The sequence below is a fragment of the Tribolium castaneum genome, chromosome 4 (assembly GCF_031307605.1).
Source record: "Tribolium castaneum strain GA2 chromosome 4, icTriCast1.1, whole genome shotgun sequence".
Taxonomy (NCBI): domain Eukaryota; kingdom Metazoa; phylum Arthropoda; class Insecta; order Coleoptera; family Tenebrionidae; genus Tribolium; species Tribolium castaneum.
Genome location: NC_087397.1, coordinates 5,361,733 through 5,379,082, shown reverse-complemented (window position 1 = coordinate 5,379,082; position 17,350 = coordinate 5,361,733). Strand labels below are relative to the sequence as shown.

The 17,350-nt window shown below is 39.5% G+C and overlaps 1 protein-coding gene across 4 annotated transcripts; it reads right to left on the bottom strand.

Moving 5' to 3' along the window:
* Positions 1-6,291: 6,291 nt before the first annotated feature.
* Positions 6,292-16,740, bottom strand: LOC662363 (A disintegrin and metalloproteinase with thrombospondin motifs 7). Of its 4 annotated transcripts, XM_064356358.1 has the most exons (16): positions 16,592-16,740; positions 15,802-15,815; positions 15,491-15,748; positions 15,111-15,440; positions 13,799-14,013; positions 11,708-11,857; positions 11,495-11,641; positions 9,568-9,808; positions 9,315-9,524; positions 9,150-9,255; positions 8,160-8,284; positions 7,991-8,111; positions 7,818-7,944; positions 7,644-7,761; positions 7,000-7,259; positions 6,292-6,952 (listed from the first exon to the last, which is right to left on the bottom strand). In XM_064356358.1, the coding sequence occupies exons 1-16, from the start codon at positions 16,686-16,688 to the stop codon at positions 6,352-6,354; spliced, it is 3,120 nt and encodes a 1,039-aa protein (XP_064212428.1). In that variant the 5' UTR covers positions 16,689-16,740; the 3' UTR covers positions 6,292-6,351. The 4 variants fall into 4 exon arrangements, 2 of the variants coding, with proteins under 2 accessions (XP_064212428.1, XP_008201012.2); XM_008202790.3 differs by having other exon boundaries at positions 15,491-15,864; XR_010333842.1 differs by having other exon boundaries at positions 6,817-6,952; positions 7,000-7,255; positions 15,491-15,864.
* Between the last annotated feature and the right edge of the window lie 610 nt (positions 16,741-17,350).

Genomic DNA, 17,350 nt, shown 5'->3' with positions numbered 1-17,350 from the left:
TTGGACCGAAAATCGTGAAAATTCCAACAGTTGGGAAAGACATTTCTTCACATGTAGCCGGGTAATGCGGTAATAATTCGTTACTTTGGCTGATTAGGTGGTAAAGTTTGTTAGGGTGAAACTGGAAACTATTTGGGGTGTTCCCAAACAGGTAAATCCTCTTAATAATGCGGTCTGTTTCAGGAACCTATTTACATAAACTCCCAGAAAACAGCACACAGTTCAGTCTTGCAAGACGTTTATTCATCAAGAACTCGAGCCCCCTTAACTGCGACAAACCGAAACGTCTTGTTCTATCCAATTGTGTTCCTGACGAATAATCAATAATGTAATTACGCCCCATAATAAATAAATAATTGAATTTTTAAGACGTGTCGCTTAATTAAACACCTGTTCCGGCCCAAATTGTGATTGATGGCCCCCGGGGGAATCGGATATTTTCGGTTTTAAAAATGAACCGACGACAGTCTACTAATTAAACTCAGATCACCCTTTATCAAACTTTTCAAAACACTTTTTAATTAACACAGATCCATTAGATCCTCCGTTTCGCACATGATTAATTTATAAACAGAGTGGTAATTTGGTAATTTCGAAAGCTATTAACCGTTCCGTGTTGTTCATCAAGGATAATTCCTCTCTCAGTTAATTACGTAAAAAGAATAGCAATTTGTCATTTTTTGCGGCTGGAGCTTCCGCAGGAAACGCTGAAGACGCTTTTATTTTCTATTCGGCTGGAGATAAGAATGCCCTCGAAGTCGAATCTGAAAACAAGTTAATTCTATGTAGCTGTGTCTCGTTTCCTGGACCCTAGATAGTCGGACACGTGCTTCACTGGACTCGTCCTAATTACCGGATATCCGCTGTCAGACCGTATTCCTGCGAGGCCTTGTTCGGACTTTGCATCGCTTTACCCCGACTAAATCCGGTTGTGCAAACGTAAAATATTTACAAAAAGCTTCATAATTAACCCCATCTTAGACAACCCGGAAATAAACACATTTAAACCTAAATCAAATCGAGATAAACGCGACATGATTTTTTAATATTTATCAGCAAAGTGGTAAATTCAGGAATGTTTGAAAAATACGGCACTTTTTACACTTTGCATGAAAAGTGCTCCTGCACACGACAAATTCAAATTGAATCTCAAGTAGTCTAGTGCGATCACCATAAATATCACTCCAAATTGCTTCGCTTGACCGGTCTAATCTCCAACACAGAGCAATAAAAATTTTATCACATTTAGAAAAAATCTCAGGACAACTATATTTTAAAAGTTAGACCCGCTTCCCGAGATAGGGCCTTATCAACAATAATAAAATAAGCTGCGAGACGCTTGCCGCAAAAAATGTGAGCACAAATATTATTAATACGTAAAGCTCCCACATAACGGGGTCAAATTAATAGTAGTGAGACTCTGTCGGCTTTCCTTATTGAAATGTGCTCTTCGACGGAGCGTAAGTTGCGAGGTTGGCTTTATATGAAGTCAGGCATGAAATTATCGTAAAATAAATTAGAAAATATGTAAGAGGGAGTAGTGAGTGGCTTAAGAGTTTCGGCTCGTGCCATGCTTTCGTTATCAGTGGCTTTCAGGCCGGTGGTTGTTCCTTAAAAACTGCTTAATTGTCGTCCTCGGCACCCTGCTTCCTGCTTTTAACTCGTGCTTATTAAATTTAGCCGAATATTAATCTTCTTTTCTTTCATTGACATGTAATCTTAATCGGCGATGTAATTGTGCGAGAAATTTTAATGCAAATTTACCCAAGGGTGAAATTTAATTTCCAGATAGCGCATACATTTGAATGGATTTTCCTTTCCCTTCAAATGAATTCAATATTTATTCATTAAATATTTTACTGTCGTTCATATAATTTTTCACCTCCCTAATTCCGAAATAATTCGCACGAACGTGCGATTTATTTAACCATTTTTTGCGCCCGAATAGTGTCCGACTTTTTCAGTTGAATACAAAAGTAAATTACAAAATGCTGAGCAATGTCCTGCGAGGACAATAGGATATTCGAAATTCCACTCGTTTGCATGCTACAATGATGACAGATGGCCGAAACTGTCTAAACGTCACTATTTAAAAGCTCTCTAAATTACCAGCAAAAACTCAAAACTTAAACATGCATGTGTTCCGGGCGGCGGACTCGTTTTATCACATTTTCATCAGCTGAAAAGTCGAATTTAGTCTTCACCCGTCATCATCCATTACTCATCAATGACGTGCGCATTTTTTATCACGCACCGATTCACAATTTTTTCTCATTTTCTACGAGAAAATTAGTATATTTGCGGCGATATTAAATATCCAGAAATTCGTTTCGGCCGGAATTGGTTCGGGAAGAGCCGACGAGGGTGCTAGCACGCACAATTGTTATCTGAAATTTGCGTCTAGATAGGATTACGAGTTTAAGCTATACTAATTCAATTTTAATCAAGCCGGAAAATGAAAAACACATTTTTAATAACACGCCGCCTCTTCCGCGGAATAAATCTCATATTTATTAGCTACTTGCCGGAGCAGACCCTACGCTGCAAATCCAGATACATTTTATTTTCAATTCCAATTAACTTTCGCAAAATGACAAAACCACTTCATAGCACCAAATATGCCGCAAAATTCACAACAAATCAAGAGAAGCAGCGAAAACCAGCCCGAGACTTGTGCAAAGTTTTTGTTTTTTGATTCTGTCGAATCTTTCGAGTCTTTGTCATAAATTAACGTGCGTGTCCAATTAATAATCCCTGATAACAGCGTTTACTTTTTATGAAAGGTTCCGTTCGAACAAGTGAGTTATCGAAGTTCCTGGCCTAGTGTTCGTATTCTGTTGGAATTAATCTCGCCATTTCCGAATTCAGGATTCGACCGGAACCCGAACCCTGTTGAACAGATCGCTTACTAAAATGCAAGCCTTTATATGCTCCTGATAACAGTCTCGAACGTAATCAATAGCCATAACGTGGTGCAAATTAGCATTTCAGCGTCTGAAATTTTTCATGAGACAAGTTTGGATCGAGTCGGATTAACAATTAACGGTTAAGTTAGTGTAAGCCGTGATAACCCGTCGTAATTTATGGGCGAGGACCTTCACCGCAGAAGTGAAGCGAAACAAAATATATAGGTAAACAGTTGCGTTGAATAATGGTGGAAACTCCTCTGCGGTTGAAATATTAATAGACCCGATGTTGCATTCGGTTACCTGCAAAGATTAATACCAGAGCTTTCGTATTTATCCGGCCTAAAACCGGCAAAGTACTTTTCAGTGTATGCCCCAAATGGTGAAAGAGCACAGGAGGGCGACTAACATATCACTAAGCTTCTTCTGATCGAACTCCATAAATGGCTTTTAACGCATCGTGTTGGAGGGCGTTCCGTTCAAAACACCGTAATGACCTAAATCGGGCGGCATTCAAGGCGGCGATTGTCCTCCCATAAGCGCAAATTTGTAGCATTCGACTGTGTTTACCATAAACACGTCAACTTGGTGCCGAGTTTAGTATCTGGGAGAGTAAACCCGACCTCGAGGAGGTCGTAATCAACAGTTAAGCAAATAGATGGGTAATCAGCGCTATCTGATGAAAAGCTCCACAATTATAGGGGACTCCCGCGGGTTAAACAACTATCAGCTCCTTCCGGTTCCATCTTAACAGTCGGAATTTGAGCTGTTATCGTCCCATTTCACACTTTGTATGCTAACTAACGTTTTCATTTCACCAGCACCGAACTAACCCACTCTCACCCCCGTTAAGCAAAAGTAAAAGCAGCGCAGCTTCGCCAGAAAAAATTCAAAATGTTAAATTTAAGGTGCAAATTCGTCACTTGGTTTTGCGAATGAAGCGAATATAGACACGGGTCCAATTTCGGCGCTGTTTGCGTAAAAATGTGTATTAGAGAAATCGCAAGGTTGCAGAGCGGGCTGGAAGCCCGCGAAAGCAGAGCGGCGATAACAGAAGCTGGAGGGAAGTAAAAAACCTATTATGGGATGATGAGACTCCTTCATTACGCCTCAATATCGGTACCTTGATTAAAACAGGTAGGATGTTTGTGAAAAATGCATGATTTTCCGTCCTGGAGGCCTTGCGTATTTGCTTTGTGGTTCCACGTTGAGTTAAATTGCTCGCCACATGTGACAAATTACGAATTTTGAATAATCCTCACGCATGGTCGGAGGCTCATTACGGGCAGCTGTGACGCGAACCGCAATTTTCAGCCAAACGATCAGTCGCTGACGAAGCCGATTGCAACTCGCTGACCGCAACTCCATGGAAGACCTCGCCACAGAACATCCTACAGACGTGACAGATGCATTCGAGGCGGCGCTGTTTGCCCCCAGCTGGATAATTAGGACCAGCTTGTGTGGAACTAACGCGATTTTCTATACCTACTGTATCAGACTGTGCCAATCATTGGCTTTTCGCTGATTAGATAGCCATTGATCCGCGAGAGTTTATACATGCAGGACTTGGATAATTCAATCTTAACCCACGGGAGATAACAATTTACCAAATTGCTAAGTACGACGTGAAATCACTATTCCATCCGGCTTAAACGAGTTAAAAATACAATAATGCTCAAATTCCCCACTGCTCGAATGCATACGACGAATAATCCTTTCAAAGTCTATATTAAAGAGGCGGAGACGGTATGAAATTAGGACATTGCTGAAATGCTTCCAGCAAATGCAGCGTTATGTCCCAATAGTCCTCACTATTATCACCAACAGCGGTATTTCCATTACGACAATCTGTTGTTATTAATGACGATATTTCGAAAACAAATTTGTTCAAAAAATTAAGCGATAAAGTAAAAATAAAATATTGTGCAACTTCCACCTACTAAAGCGTCCATAAAACCGATACCGACTCATGCAGAATATCCGAGAAACTTAAATCTGGTGGAAAAATGCAAAACTTGGTATTTTCTCCCAACTGTGCATCTTGTGAGCGATTTATCTAATAACTTATAAACAAAACGTTGAATATAGAACCGGTCTGTATTACTGGTCATCGTTCAACCGTTCCATACCAGTTGCTCATTTGAACAATAATAATTATTAAGAACTGTAGTAGTTCCTTACGACCGCCACAAACCCGAGTTTGAGCTTCCTCAATTTCAGTTTCATAAACTGTTAGAATGAGACAAGAACAAACAATATACCTTCCCGACAATATCGTAAAGTTTCCAGCAAAAACGATGACTTTGTTCGCGCACATTATAAATCAGGACACTAAATAGAAACTTTATACTGCACATTTTCCAAAACGTTTTATTTATTTACCTACGAGCCTAGCGGTGCATATTACTGGTCATTACACTAAGCAACTCAAACTCTGAAATGCTGCGACTATTTATTTTGGAAATATAAGCCAGGAATGCGTGAAACGTGTTATTAATTATGTTGTAGCGATGTTGGTTGCGAGTTCACAGGCGTTGATTGGTGGTCGATAGACCCATATTGTGCATTATGCGATGGATTTTGTATGGTGCAGTAACGAGCAAAAATGCGCAATCGGGGTTATCGCCTGAAAAACTGGAAGAAGCCGTTTGAATGGAAGCAGTCTGCGATAATCTCGGTGATTCCCGGAGGAGCAGCACTGCAGCAGGCTGGAATCCGGGCACTATCACGTATGCAGCATCCGAGTGAAATATACCCCTCTAAATCCGGCATTTACATCGTCCTACTAACGTGTCGCTTGTTATGTTCATCCCCGCAGGAGGCAAAGCAAAAATCGGCCGAATTCGGTCTCATTTGGAATAAGAGATTCCGGTTTATAAAATGGTGAAACAATTTGAGAATCAGTAACGCTACACGGTTCGTTCGATTTGCAACGATCCATTCGGGGTTGTTCACCTTTTCAGCGACACGGTTTTTCTTTCCAACCTGTTGACCCAACCTTTCGCTCACATTTTGCGTACCTTGGAGAGTAATTATCACCAAATTCTCAAACACAAAATAAGCTCCCAAACTCATTATCGCCGAACATTAGCGTTTCTACTTTATTAAACAGCGATGAAAGACCTCTGATCGATACTGCGCTTCGTTATGATCCGAATCTATTGATTAAGAGGAATTTTCTTATTTGTGTATCAAAGAGCAGGTTGGCTGTTTTTACATCGAATTAATCTTTGACCGGGTAGATTTGATTAGAGAGACGCTTTATGAATGCTGAATGTGCTCGGGTCCATGATCTTTACGCTCAAACCAATCAACAGGGATCTCCGAATTTGGATGCTCTAAGAAAGGTTCACTCGGATTCCCTATTTATTACATTTCCGGCAAACATCAGACAAAATTCCTCATTCAAGAACTTTATTAAAATAAAACGTAAAAATATACAAAACTAAGTCTTCTCCTTCTGCTCCTCTGTGCACTGCTCTGGCCCCCCGTTTTGCAATTTTTTCAGCGTCTTGACAGCATCCTTACCTGTGGCAATTCTAGCCTTAGATGTATCTATGCTATCTCCCACTTGATCTCCCATCGTTTCAAACGCCGTGTCTGATAAATTGAGGGACAGATGAGATTGTTTTAATGGCACCTCTATCACTTTAATCTCAGTAGGAGGAATCCTATCTTTTACTATTTGCCCGACATTAAGTTTTACCGGTTTTGATGTTTTTCCCGACTCTCCACAAGTATTTTTCTCGCCTTCCTTTTCACTATTTACTTTGTCCTCTCTCGTAAACCTCACGTAATGAATTTGTTTCCAAACGTCCTCCATCAATTCGTCCGGTAAACCATCGGTGAATCTCCTACTTTTGCACTTTTTGTGCGAATTGCATAATTCCCGAGTCCCGGGTTTTGTCTCCTTGCATTCCCCGTCTTCGACCAGAATGTCATCGGCACCTGGATGCGGCGATTCCCGGACACATTCCACCTCGCGCATCCGGACCCCGGACTTGAACTTACACGCGTGGCACTTGCCCCATTGGCCCACCTTCCACCTTATTAAAGCGATAAAAGGGGCATTTTTGCTAAATTGGTACAATACTTGGTGGTGCAGGGCTTTGTGTTGCATTCCCTCGTCTCCATGGAGTGACTTCCTTGCGACTCGCAGAAGGAGTCGCTCACTTTGCCCGCTTTCTCCTCAACGCACACCCACCTGGCGGCTTGGGTCCCTCCTCCACATTTCGCCGAGCATTCCTCCCAGTCGGTCTGCTCCCAGTGATATTTGGGCACGTAAGACGTGTCCAAGGACGGCTCGGCATACTTGTAGTGGTATCCCGGATTCGCATTGCTGTAAAAAACTACCTACGAGAAATTTCAGAGGATCGATCTGACGCTATGCAGGCAATTAAGCAAATAAGCGAGGAATATCCGGATTAGTGGCGGCAAAGGATGCGATGCGGGTGCTAAGTAGCTTTGAAAATAAATTATGTATGAACTTTTCACGAGCACGTGGGGAGTATATTCATCTCGACCCTCGTACACAGACTATCATATGCAAAGCTTCGCCAGTAAAGAGCCTCCAAACAGTGTAAAAAGAAAAATCGCTGCAATTATCGACCGGTGCCAAGATTTAGTAGCGGATTATCGGCCAAATTGGTCAAACTTGCGGCTGTTTAGACGCGTTGTTTATCGTGATGGTGTTCGCGCCTGATAAAGGCAACAAAAGGAATCGATTATCGCACTTACGAAAAGAACTATATCTTCGGTTAGCGGCCCGTGTATGAACAGCTTCTCTCTTTCATCCGCATGCGTGTAAATCCCTTCGGTTTCACCAAACATTTTGTTACCGTCCCTTTCCTCATGACTGCAAAAATTACGTTATTTGTATCCCACCCAAGATTTATTTGCGCCAAATCTCACTTTCCACCGTTGAGGAAAAATCTCCGTTCGCTTGCGTCGCTCACTGCCAACGTGTTGACAGCAGGAGCCAGCTCTTCGAAGAGGACGTTGCGACTGCCGACGGGGACCGTAGCCACTTTCACATAATCTTAACAAAATTTTGGTTTCGTTTTTTTTAATTTTAACTGACTCACCGCGACCACCAGTAGCTGTGTACGTCTCATCAACTATTTTACATTGAGTCCCATCGCCGTTACAAATGCCACAAATGTCCTCAACAGCCTCCGAATTAATTTCACCATCACATCCAACTTTCTGTTTATTAGTTTAGTAAAAACTGGGGAAAAATTGACAAAAACCAACCTTGCAAGCCCCACTGATACACATATTGTGTGTTCCGGGTTTGCATTTAGTTCCGTCTTTAGCTCTCGGCTCCAGTTTTACAAAAACACGGTTCTCGTTTATACAATATAAAACGCAAGGCTCCTCTAGAATTAAAATTAATGATATTAGTTTGAGTTAGTGGAGTGTTTTAACCAGTTCGTGTTGATTCTCCCGGTAGTCATATCGATTTATGTATTTCTTCAGCGAGCTACAAGCCGCAACATTGTAAGCAATTATTGTTTATTTATCATTCTTCTAAAGTATGCAATTACGCCAGGAATGAAAATACAGTTTCAACAATTTGCTTTCCATGTTTACACATAGCATCGTTAAAAAGGAGGAATTTGCATACAACAATTTTTCAAGTTTATTAAAATGACTACACGCTATTCCATCCTTTAGTTTTTTCCTTAAATTACGCTCTTGTCTTATCACAAACGTCGGATCTTAGAAAAGTCGGATTTAATGCAGGATTAAGTGCATGTCTACGACCGAATTTAAATTCAACAACGCTTTTCCTTACAAAAGCTTTATGTAAACCTCGAACCGTGGAAAAAATAAAAAGAATCATCGCGGAAACGTCAAATATATCGGCTTTAACAAGATTTATCGAACGGCTTTTGTTTATTTCATAATTTCGACACGGTTTCGGTCATCGCGACATCAAATCAGCAATGAAGTAATGGAGATCTAATCCGGAATACCTCCTGTTTCCTAATACCGGGATTACAGGGGACGGCAAACTCCAATTAACATGAGCCGCAAATATTGATACGTAGGAGAATTTCCCGCGAAAAAGTGATTGAAGTCCGCGACAAACGAAGAGTTTTCTTCGTTTCCGGCGTGGAAATAACGAAAACGGACGTTTAATTAAACCGGTATACACGGGGCTTACAGTCTTCTTAATTTGTTCGAGTGCAAACTCGGGGCTTACGTCTCGAACAATTCCTCTCGCACTTTGGGCCTTACCTTCCTTGAAAAACGCCTTCCACTGGTGCAATTTATCTTGAAACGGTATCTTGTTGTGTTCCTGGCATTGCATCTCTCTAAACGATGGCGATCCCGGAGGACACGGCTAGATTTTCAACTGATATCGTTCAAAAGATCGCTTACGATTTATCGAGGAACACTCACGTCCATGTTGCAAACTTTAATTTTTTTCCGCTCGCCGATGCAATAACGGCCTCGGTGTTTGGGCACCGGGTTATCGCATTCTCTGGTCGCTGTCTGAACGCCGCCGCCGCAGCTCCTCGAGCACTCCGAAAACGAGCTCCATTTACCCCAACCGCCGTTTATCGCCTGGGGACGCTGGCCCATCTGAACACACTTCTTCCTGTAACACCACTGAAAACCTTTTTCACTCTCGCTGAAGTGGCCTAATAAGGACCTTGTTCTCGCCGCATTTGGTTCCGTCCGCTGCCGGTTCTTCCTTGGTCTGGCACTCCTCCGGCTTGCTCTCGCACAGGAGGATCTCGCAGATGTTCTCCTGGCCGAAGCCGCAAAGAGTTGAGTTCGGCATCCACATCTTGCACTGCTGTTCCGCGTCGTAGACGACGCCAGGAAGGACCTCCTTGTCCTTGTAAAGCGAAATCTGGGGCTCGTCATTGAGGCAGTCCCCTAATCCGTTCCTGTGGAAATTGGAAAATAGTTGCCCTGATAATCTGAGTAAAAACGGGTGATTAAAGCGGCGCAGCGGCTCGATCTTGATTGCTTCCTTGGTCGGATACTTAATCTTAAATTCGAGTACAATGAAGAGAAACCTAATATGATTATAATAAATGGAAAAAAATCAGCAAAATCAAAGGAAAAAATGAAATATGCATGTAGAATAGAACGAGATATTTGTTGTGGTGATTATCCGGTCGGGCGCCTTGCCTAAATATTCAACTTGGATGCGACTACACTGAGAAGAACCCGAGGAAATGGGACTTACCCTCAAACAAGCTGTGTAAATTGGATCAGAAGAGGCTTAAAACAACTTTGGTCGAAATCGCCGTTTTAAATCCGAGGGGAATGATCCTTTATCCACCGTCGTGGAGTATTTAATAATTTTTTTGAGCAACTCATGAAAGCACCTTTTCTCCTTCAGTGATTGATGCTCGACAATTCGCCGCCTTCTACTTTGTGTTTAATTTGTAAATTGCGCCGGAACGATATAAAGCTCAACTTTATTTATCCAATAAAATCCACAGAGTTTAATTGCGCAATTATACCGCAACACCTTTAAGGTTTCCAATTTACACATAGACGCGATAACTTAAATTTAATACGAACTTCGACATCAATTAAAATTAACACTGACTCAACACGGGGAAAATTAATTCATTGGATTAAGGACTACCGAAACTGGATTTAAATTTTTTCGAGATAAAATAAGTGTGTCGGGGGCAACAGTAATTTACACAGCGTGACCTATTGCAAATTGCTTGTGCTGTCAAAACCAATTTTTACAAAATATGACTTGCAATCTGCATTGATAATTTTACGGCGTCATTCTAAGGTTACGAAAAAACTTAAAACAATAAATAAACGAAGAAAGGAAAAGTTTTCTGAATACTAAATAATGCTAATATGGTGTTGTTTTTAATTTTTAGGAAAATTTTTCATCACACATTTCCAATAAATACAGCTTTGTTTTCCTGTGTCATTATTTAACTATCACAGCATTCCGATCAATAGTTATATTTCAATCGATTGGAAGCTCTCTTGCTGTCGATATTTATTACTTGTGCAAAGTGTAATACATTGTCGCAGCGCTCCGGGCATCAAAGAAATTAAAAATATCGATTTAAATTTTCTGGAAAAATGTTCTTTATTTTTTTGAGTAGCCAAACACTTGTTAACACAATAAAATGTCTATAATGGAGAGAATTCATTAATTAAACCCGCTTATTAATAGTTTTTTAAAGAATTTAAATAAATACAAAGATAAATCCTAGTAATAATTCATGTGGCTGACACATTTTAATTGTCCTAGTTCCTTGGGTAGTCGATATTTTCCATTGCTTTAAAAATTTGATAAAATCAAGGTTCAAAGGTGAAGAAACTCAACGTTATTATTTCATGTGTGGCTTATTTGCGGTCCAAGAATTTCGTGCTTATATTCATATCTGTTAAGACAAGCCCCTATTATTACTCCCATACAATTTCATTAATTATATCATCACATAGTACAGGAAAACAGTTTCAGGATAATTAATGCAATTAAAAGGGTCAAGTTAAGCCAAATCCTGCAGTACGTGTAATCAACTCTAACTTAAAGCGACTTAAGGCAAAAAACTCGTAAAAGCAATAAAGCGAGAAACAAAACTCACTCGAATAAGGAAGTTATAAAACCCCGACTGCAAGTGGACCATCGAGTGGTATACAAGTGCACGTAAGGAGCCATAACGAAAAAGGACTTGTCTTCGTCCTGAGCCGGACAAGAGGACTCTCCCTCCTTATCATGAGCGCAGCCCATGCTGAAAAATGCGATTTTTAAATTTTTCAACCTTTCAGTCGTCCTTAAAAATGCAATAAACACGCACACGTGCCCCATCTCATGGGCGACGACAATCCCCAGGACGAGTCCTCCGTCTTCGTTGATGGCACAAGGTTCGTTTCCGCTGCATGCGCTGGCCACGTACGCCAACCCCATGAGGCCACAGTTTGACATATTGTCTGCACATATATCGTACCTAATAACAATAAAAACTTTACTATCTCGTCTGGATCGTGCAGCCCAAAGCCCTGCTTTTTGCTTTATATTGAAGATACTTTATGACTTTTTATGGGGGGCAGATATGAAAAACGCGCCGCCACCGGAATGTCCCCCATCTTCGTGATTCCTTCGGCCGTTACAACATAATAAAAAAGCCGGCGTCCAGATCTCGTGACACTTATTGCCGACCATCTCGGAGACCACTCCGGACGTAATTGGAAGCGCTATGACAAGCCTTAATTGAAACGGCGAACTTCCAATATGACACTAATAACGAATTAAGGCGCCGTTATATCGACTCGGAGCCGAATCTCCAGACGGACGAAAAAATTTGCACGAGGTTGACGGAATTGTTGCCCGCTTGGTACGATTTCAATTAACTTCAAAGATTTTGATTTCACTCGAGAATTACGGATACGAGTACAAAGCCAATTTTACCCGAGAGGACTCTTAACGTACGAAATCTTCATCATTTCGAGATGAATGCGATGTGTGGATCAAAGAGTAAAAAGCTCTCATGTTAACAATTTGAATCATCTACTTCTATTTACTGAAAATGTACGTTTTCGATAACGACATACACGCAATACAAATGCAATAAAAGATCAACCACTTTTACATTTTTTGCTGCTTTACATCAAACAGTTTCGAGGAAAAATCCGATCTTTAGACAGGTTTTAAACCAGGCAGACTAGGACCTTTTCGAAGTGGAAATATGTAGTAGTTCTCCCTAAGCTCTAGGTCAGGTCAAATCAGCTCAAATTTGGAACTTATTGTGATGTACAATAAAAAAACAAATAAAAATTGGAACTTTCAAGTGCTTTTCTCGGAAAGTATAAGATTTAGAGCAAAACGGTTTGTTCAAATAAATTCTGCGGCTCATTCTACGTATTACATTTACCTTAAAAAAAACTCATTCTAGCAATTTTTTATAAATTTTTCTATGCTTTCACAACCCTCTCGAGTTGCCAAAAGTACAAAAAAAACAATAGGTTCGATTTTTTGATGTTTTTCTAATTTTTCCAATTTTTCGAAATTTTCGGTACCCGAAATATGTTATCGACCAATCTATTAGAGATAACTCTATGAAGTTTTTTAATTGTCCATCTTTTTCAAAAAAGATCATTGTTCTCCGGTTAAAAGTTTTCGAAAAAATTATAAATAAAAGAAAAAATATATAAAATTTAAAAAACATTGTAACTAAAAAACTATTGAGAATTTTGCGATTTTTTGACGCCAATTGATTCCCAGTTTGAGTTTACATAGGTCAGAGTCAAAATAGTTCAGTTTTACTTTTTTATTTCAAACAGTTTTGCCGTAACTTAGAAAAATAAAAAAAAATCAATACCTCGCTATGTCACCAAAAAATTCAAAATTTTGAAAAAAAATTGCTGAAATCCATCCATTTTGATTGATTTCTTCGTAATCGTCGTTTAAAAATTGCAAAAAGTGAAAAGAACAACCTATTTTGAGTTTTTTTCGAAAATTAAGCAAAATGGTTTATTCCAGTGAACTAACTCTACGTCTCATTTTACGTATTATACTAGTTTTCCACCAAATTTAAAATTTTTGAAACTATTTTTAACCATTTTATGGAGAAACTTAGTTTTTCACTAAAAAAATTCATAACTTAAAAACTTAAAGCTTTAGAAGAAAACGTTCGTTTTCTTTATTTTGTAAAAATTAAAACGGCTCTCACATCCTGAAAGGTACTTAATATCCGTCTAGATAAAAAATCTCTAATCAGCGTCTTATTGTTGTTTTATTGGCTTAGTAAGGGGCAAATTGTGTGAAATAAATTGCGCTGTTGAGATTGTTGCGTGAGATTCCATCTGATAAAAATTAATTACAATCTATCTAAGTTATTTACAATCTACGATCGTCCGATACTCTTTCTCCGGGGACATTTTGTGATTACCTGGTCAGTAACACAGCAATGTCATGATGGTTGGGATTAGCCAAATCCTTGGGATTAATTTTCTGCTGCCACTTGCAAAAACTAGCCAAGGTGTCATCAGCATTGGGATTGATGACCAAATCGATTTCCTCCTCTTCCTTATCAAGATACATAATCCTTACCACGACCACGTCCATCATGTTCCCACTACTGGAATCGTGGTAAAAATCCGCCACCTACATGATAACGGATGTGATAAAATTTAAAGGTATCGCATTACTGCTAGCACTTAATTATTTCCACCGATATTGCAGCTATTAATAATATTTTATCAAGATCGGAGGCATTTTACGCCAAGGAAAAATATTTAAATAACCTGGTAATAAATCGTATCGGAGTAATCAGATACTGCTTTTATATTCTAGTACCCGCACTAATTTTCGCAACGATCTGAATAAACAACTCGTGATCGGTCGCACGCGAATTGTTATTTTCGTAATAACAATAATCTGATTAAAATCTTCATTTCCTGAATCGGAACCGGAACTTGACGTGCACATAAAGCGGCGAAAATTTTTAAACACAAAAGGAAAACTCGCTCATTTCCAAAATGACACTTTAAAGAATAAGATTAGTTTAACGCTAAGTCAGCTTTCTTTTAAATTGGATTCTTAATAGCAGACTCCCGTACAATCTTTACTTATTCTCCTCTACTTCAATAAACATGGTTTCTTGTTACTCGACAAGCCAATTATCAACCTGTCGCTTTAAAAGGTGGTGAATAAATAATTTTCAGAGATGATTGTTCACTGGTTAGATAGCGAACTCGACAGGCCTGTCAACAGTCTCAGATTATTTTATTCCAACACATGTATTACCACTAATTTTTATCAATTTTTGCTCGACTGGAGCGAAAACAAATAAACAGGCTTTCAAAGGCTTCGCGGAATATTTCTTTCAATTGATATTTTGTTTAATCGAAGTTTGGAATTCTTTCCGTGGGAACTGAAACCTGAGAGAAAATGAAGTCTTTTAAAGAAACCTGAACCAACTTTTGGGTATAATTACACCCCAATTGTGAATAAATTGCACTCTTTTTTTATTAATTCGAAGCCGTAATAACGTGTCGCTTATTTACCCGCTATTGATAAATATTATAAATTGGACGAATCACTCTTTCCGGTTTAATTAACTACCCACCGATTTATCACAACACACGACCTCTCTCTGATTAAGATTTCCCTCATCCTTTTTGACATAATAGCGATGCTATCTCATCGTTTAGTAACAATAATTAAAGATCTCTATCTCGTATAACTCAAAAAGCAACTACCATATTCATAACTGTCAGGACATAAGTTTCCTGATCGATGTTCTTATGAAACTCGAGGAATTTCTTGTCACAGACAACCATCGTCTCCAAGTAGCGATGCACACTTTCGGTGCTTCTCTTCTCAAACTCGCCACGACTGTATTTTTCGAAGAAGCGCTTCCTCCAAGCGTCTTCCCAGTTGGTGGAAGTGCCACACTGACTTGTTCGCAAATCGCCTTCCTGCGGATACCGCTCATAGATAATATGAAGATGTTGGCCTTTTGCATTAGGGGCATGTTCCTGGACCGGTTCTATAAAATAGCGTTTTTCGCGCACTGTAATGTAACCTGCCTAGAACATTCGGATTAATTTCGGAGAAGGCCAAAAGTTTTCGCACGTACCAAACCATCGCAAGTCGAAAGTGCAACTTTTGATCCTTCTTCTCCCTTAATATAGCCGGTGTAGTGGCACATTTTGTCATTGTCGATTTTTCGAATTTTGCGTTCCTGAACGCTTAATTTAGGTCTGCGTTTTTCGAAAATTGCGTCCGGTGAGATAAGATTATGGTTGGGCCAGAGCTGTGCTTCGTATTGTTTACCGTCTAAATTTACAACGTACTGGATGAGTTCTGGATCATCCAGCGATCGTTTTCGTCGTTTCTTGTTGAAATTCTGTTTGTAGTAAGAAGGTATTTGGAATGTTGCGAACTCACCACCGCGTGATGTTCTGAAAGGGACAGTCAATTTAAAATTGTCAATGTCCCTCGTGTAGCGACCTATAATGGAAAATCAAGTACGCAATTAAATAAAATATTGTAATATCTTGATTAGTTATGCATTCGTTTGGGCGGCGGCACGTTTCCAAGACAGGAGAACGGCTAATTTATTTACCGCGTAGTGATTAGAGCAATAATAAGTCGTAATTTCCGGGAATGTTGGTGGAAACTCGCTTTTCATTGGTCGAACGCTTGGCAGACATAACTTTATACACACACTCTTAGCAAATCAAAGTGAAAAGTTGTTTGAACGGCAATGATTGTCACCTATACGAGTTTCTACTTTGCCTTAAGATAAATTCTCATTAAATGCAGCTTAAAGATGCTTGCAATAATCATGGCCGCGTGATAGAAATGCAAATGCAATTTGTATACATTAAGACAAACCATGACGAGCTCGTTTACAACGAAAAAACACCACAAAATGGCAATCAGCCGAGAGGGCAAAATGACTCTAAAACACGTAATTTCACGCAATTTTCTTGATTAATTCGACAGCAATTAGCAGGGCCGGACTGCGAAGGAACAAAGCCAAAAACCTCAGAACACGAAAACAACGAAAAAGGCTTTGCAAAGAAAAAAAATTGCTCGATTCTGTACTGACTAATAACAACTAGACATGTCTTCAAAATGCTATCATATTTTTTTGTTTGATTTGGTGTCTCAGGTGATTCCCCGGAGTGCCGCCCTGAAACGAATGCCCGGTGGTCTTTTTGCGAAAGCTTACCATTAAGAGTGGGAATGCAAGCGACCAAAGCCTTGCGGTACAATAAATCGATGAGGGCAAAAGACACCCAAGTCACAAAGTAGAGACGTAAAAACATCGTCACATACTGTCTTGACAGTCGGATAAAAAGTCAAAAACTGGAACCAATCGCTGTGACAGTTTCATTCTTGATAGCTGTGCAAAAAGCGGGTGAAATTTCAATTCGTGACCAGTTTCCAGCAGCGAATTTTTCCGGCGATTAAATCGCGATTTTGGCTTTTTGCAGTGTTGTTGAAACATCCGAAAAATGTTTTAATTGCCGCAAAATTTATCGCGAAAAAAATCATATCAAAGATGGGCTTAGCAAACAAAATTGGAATTTTCGGTGCAAACGATGCGTGTTCATATTTCTCGTGATGAGTCAAATCTCGAAATTGATTTCGCTGAAATTCTGGTTAAAATTAAAACAGCCGCACAAGTTCATCAATCATTGGCGAAAATGGGGAATTTTTATGGTGCGAAAAATAATAGTGATAGTGGGAGGAACCGCCGTCATTCCTGCACAATAAAATCACCTTTTAACTGCGAAAGAAACCGCGAGAAATAAACGTATTATATACAGCGTTATTAATAAATAAATAAAACTGATAAAAAAATTCGAATAATGGCTTGAATAAATATTCGAATTTATTGAAGTACTAAACAAATTTTATTTATGCATTACAGGATATCGCTATGATTTAGAGTTATTATTCGAAATGTGTACATAAAATAATTGCG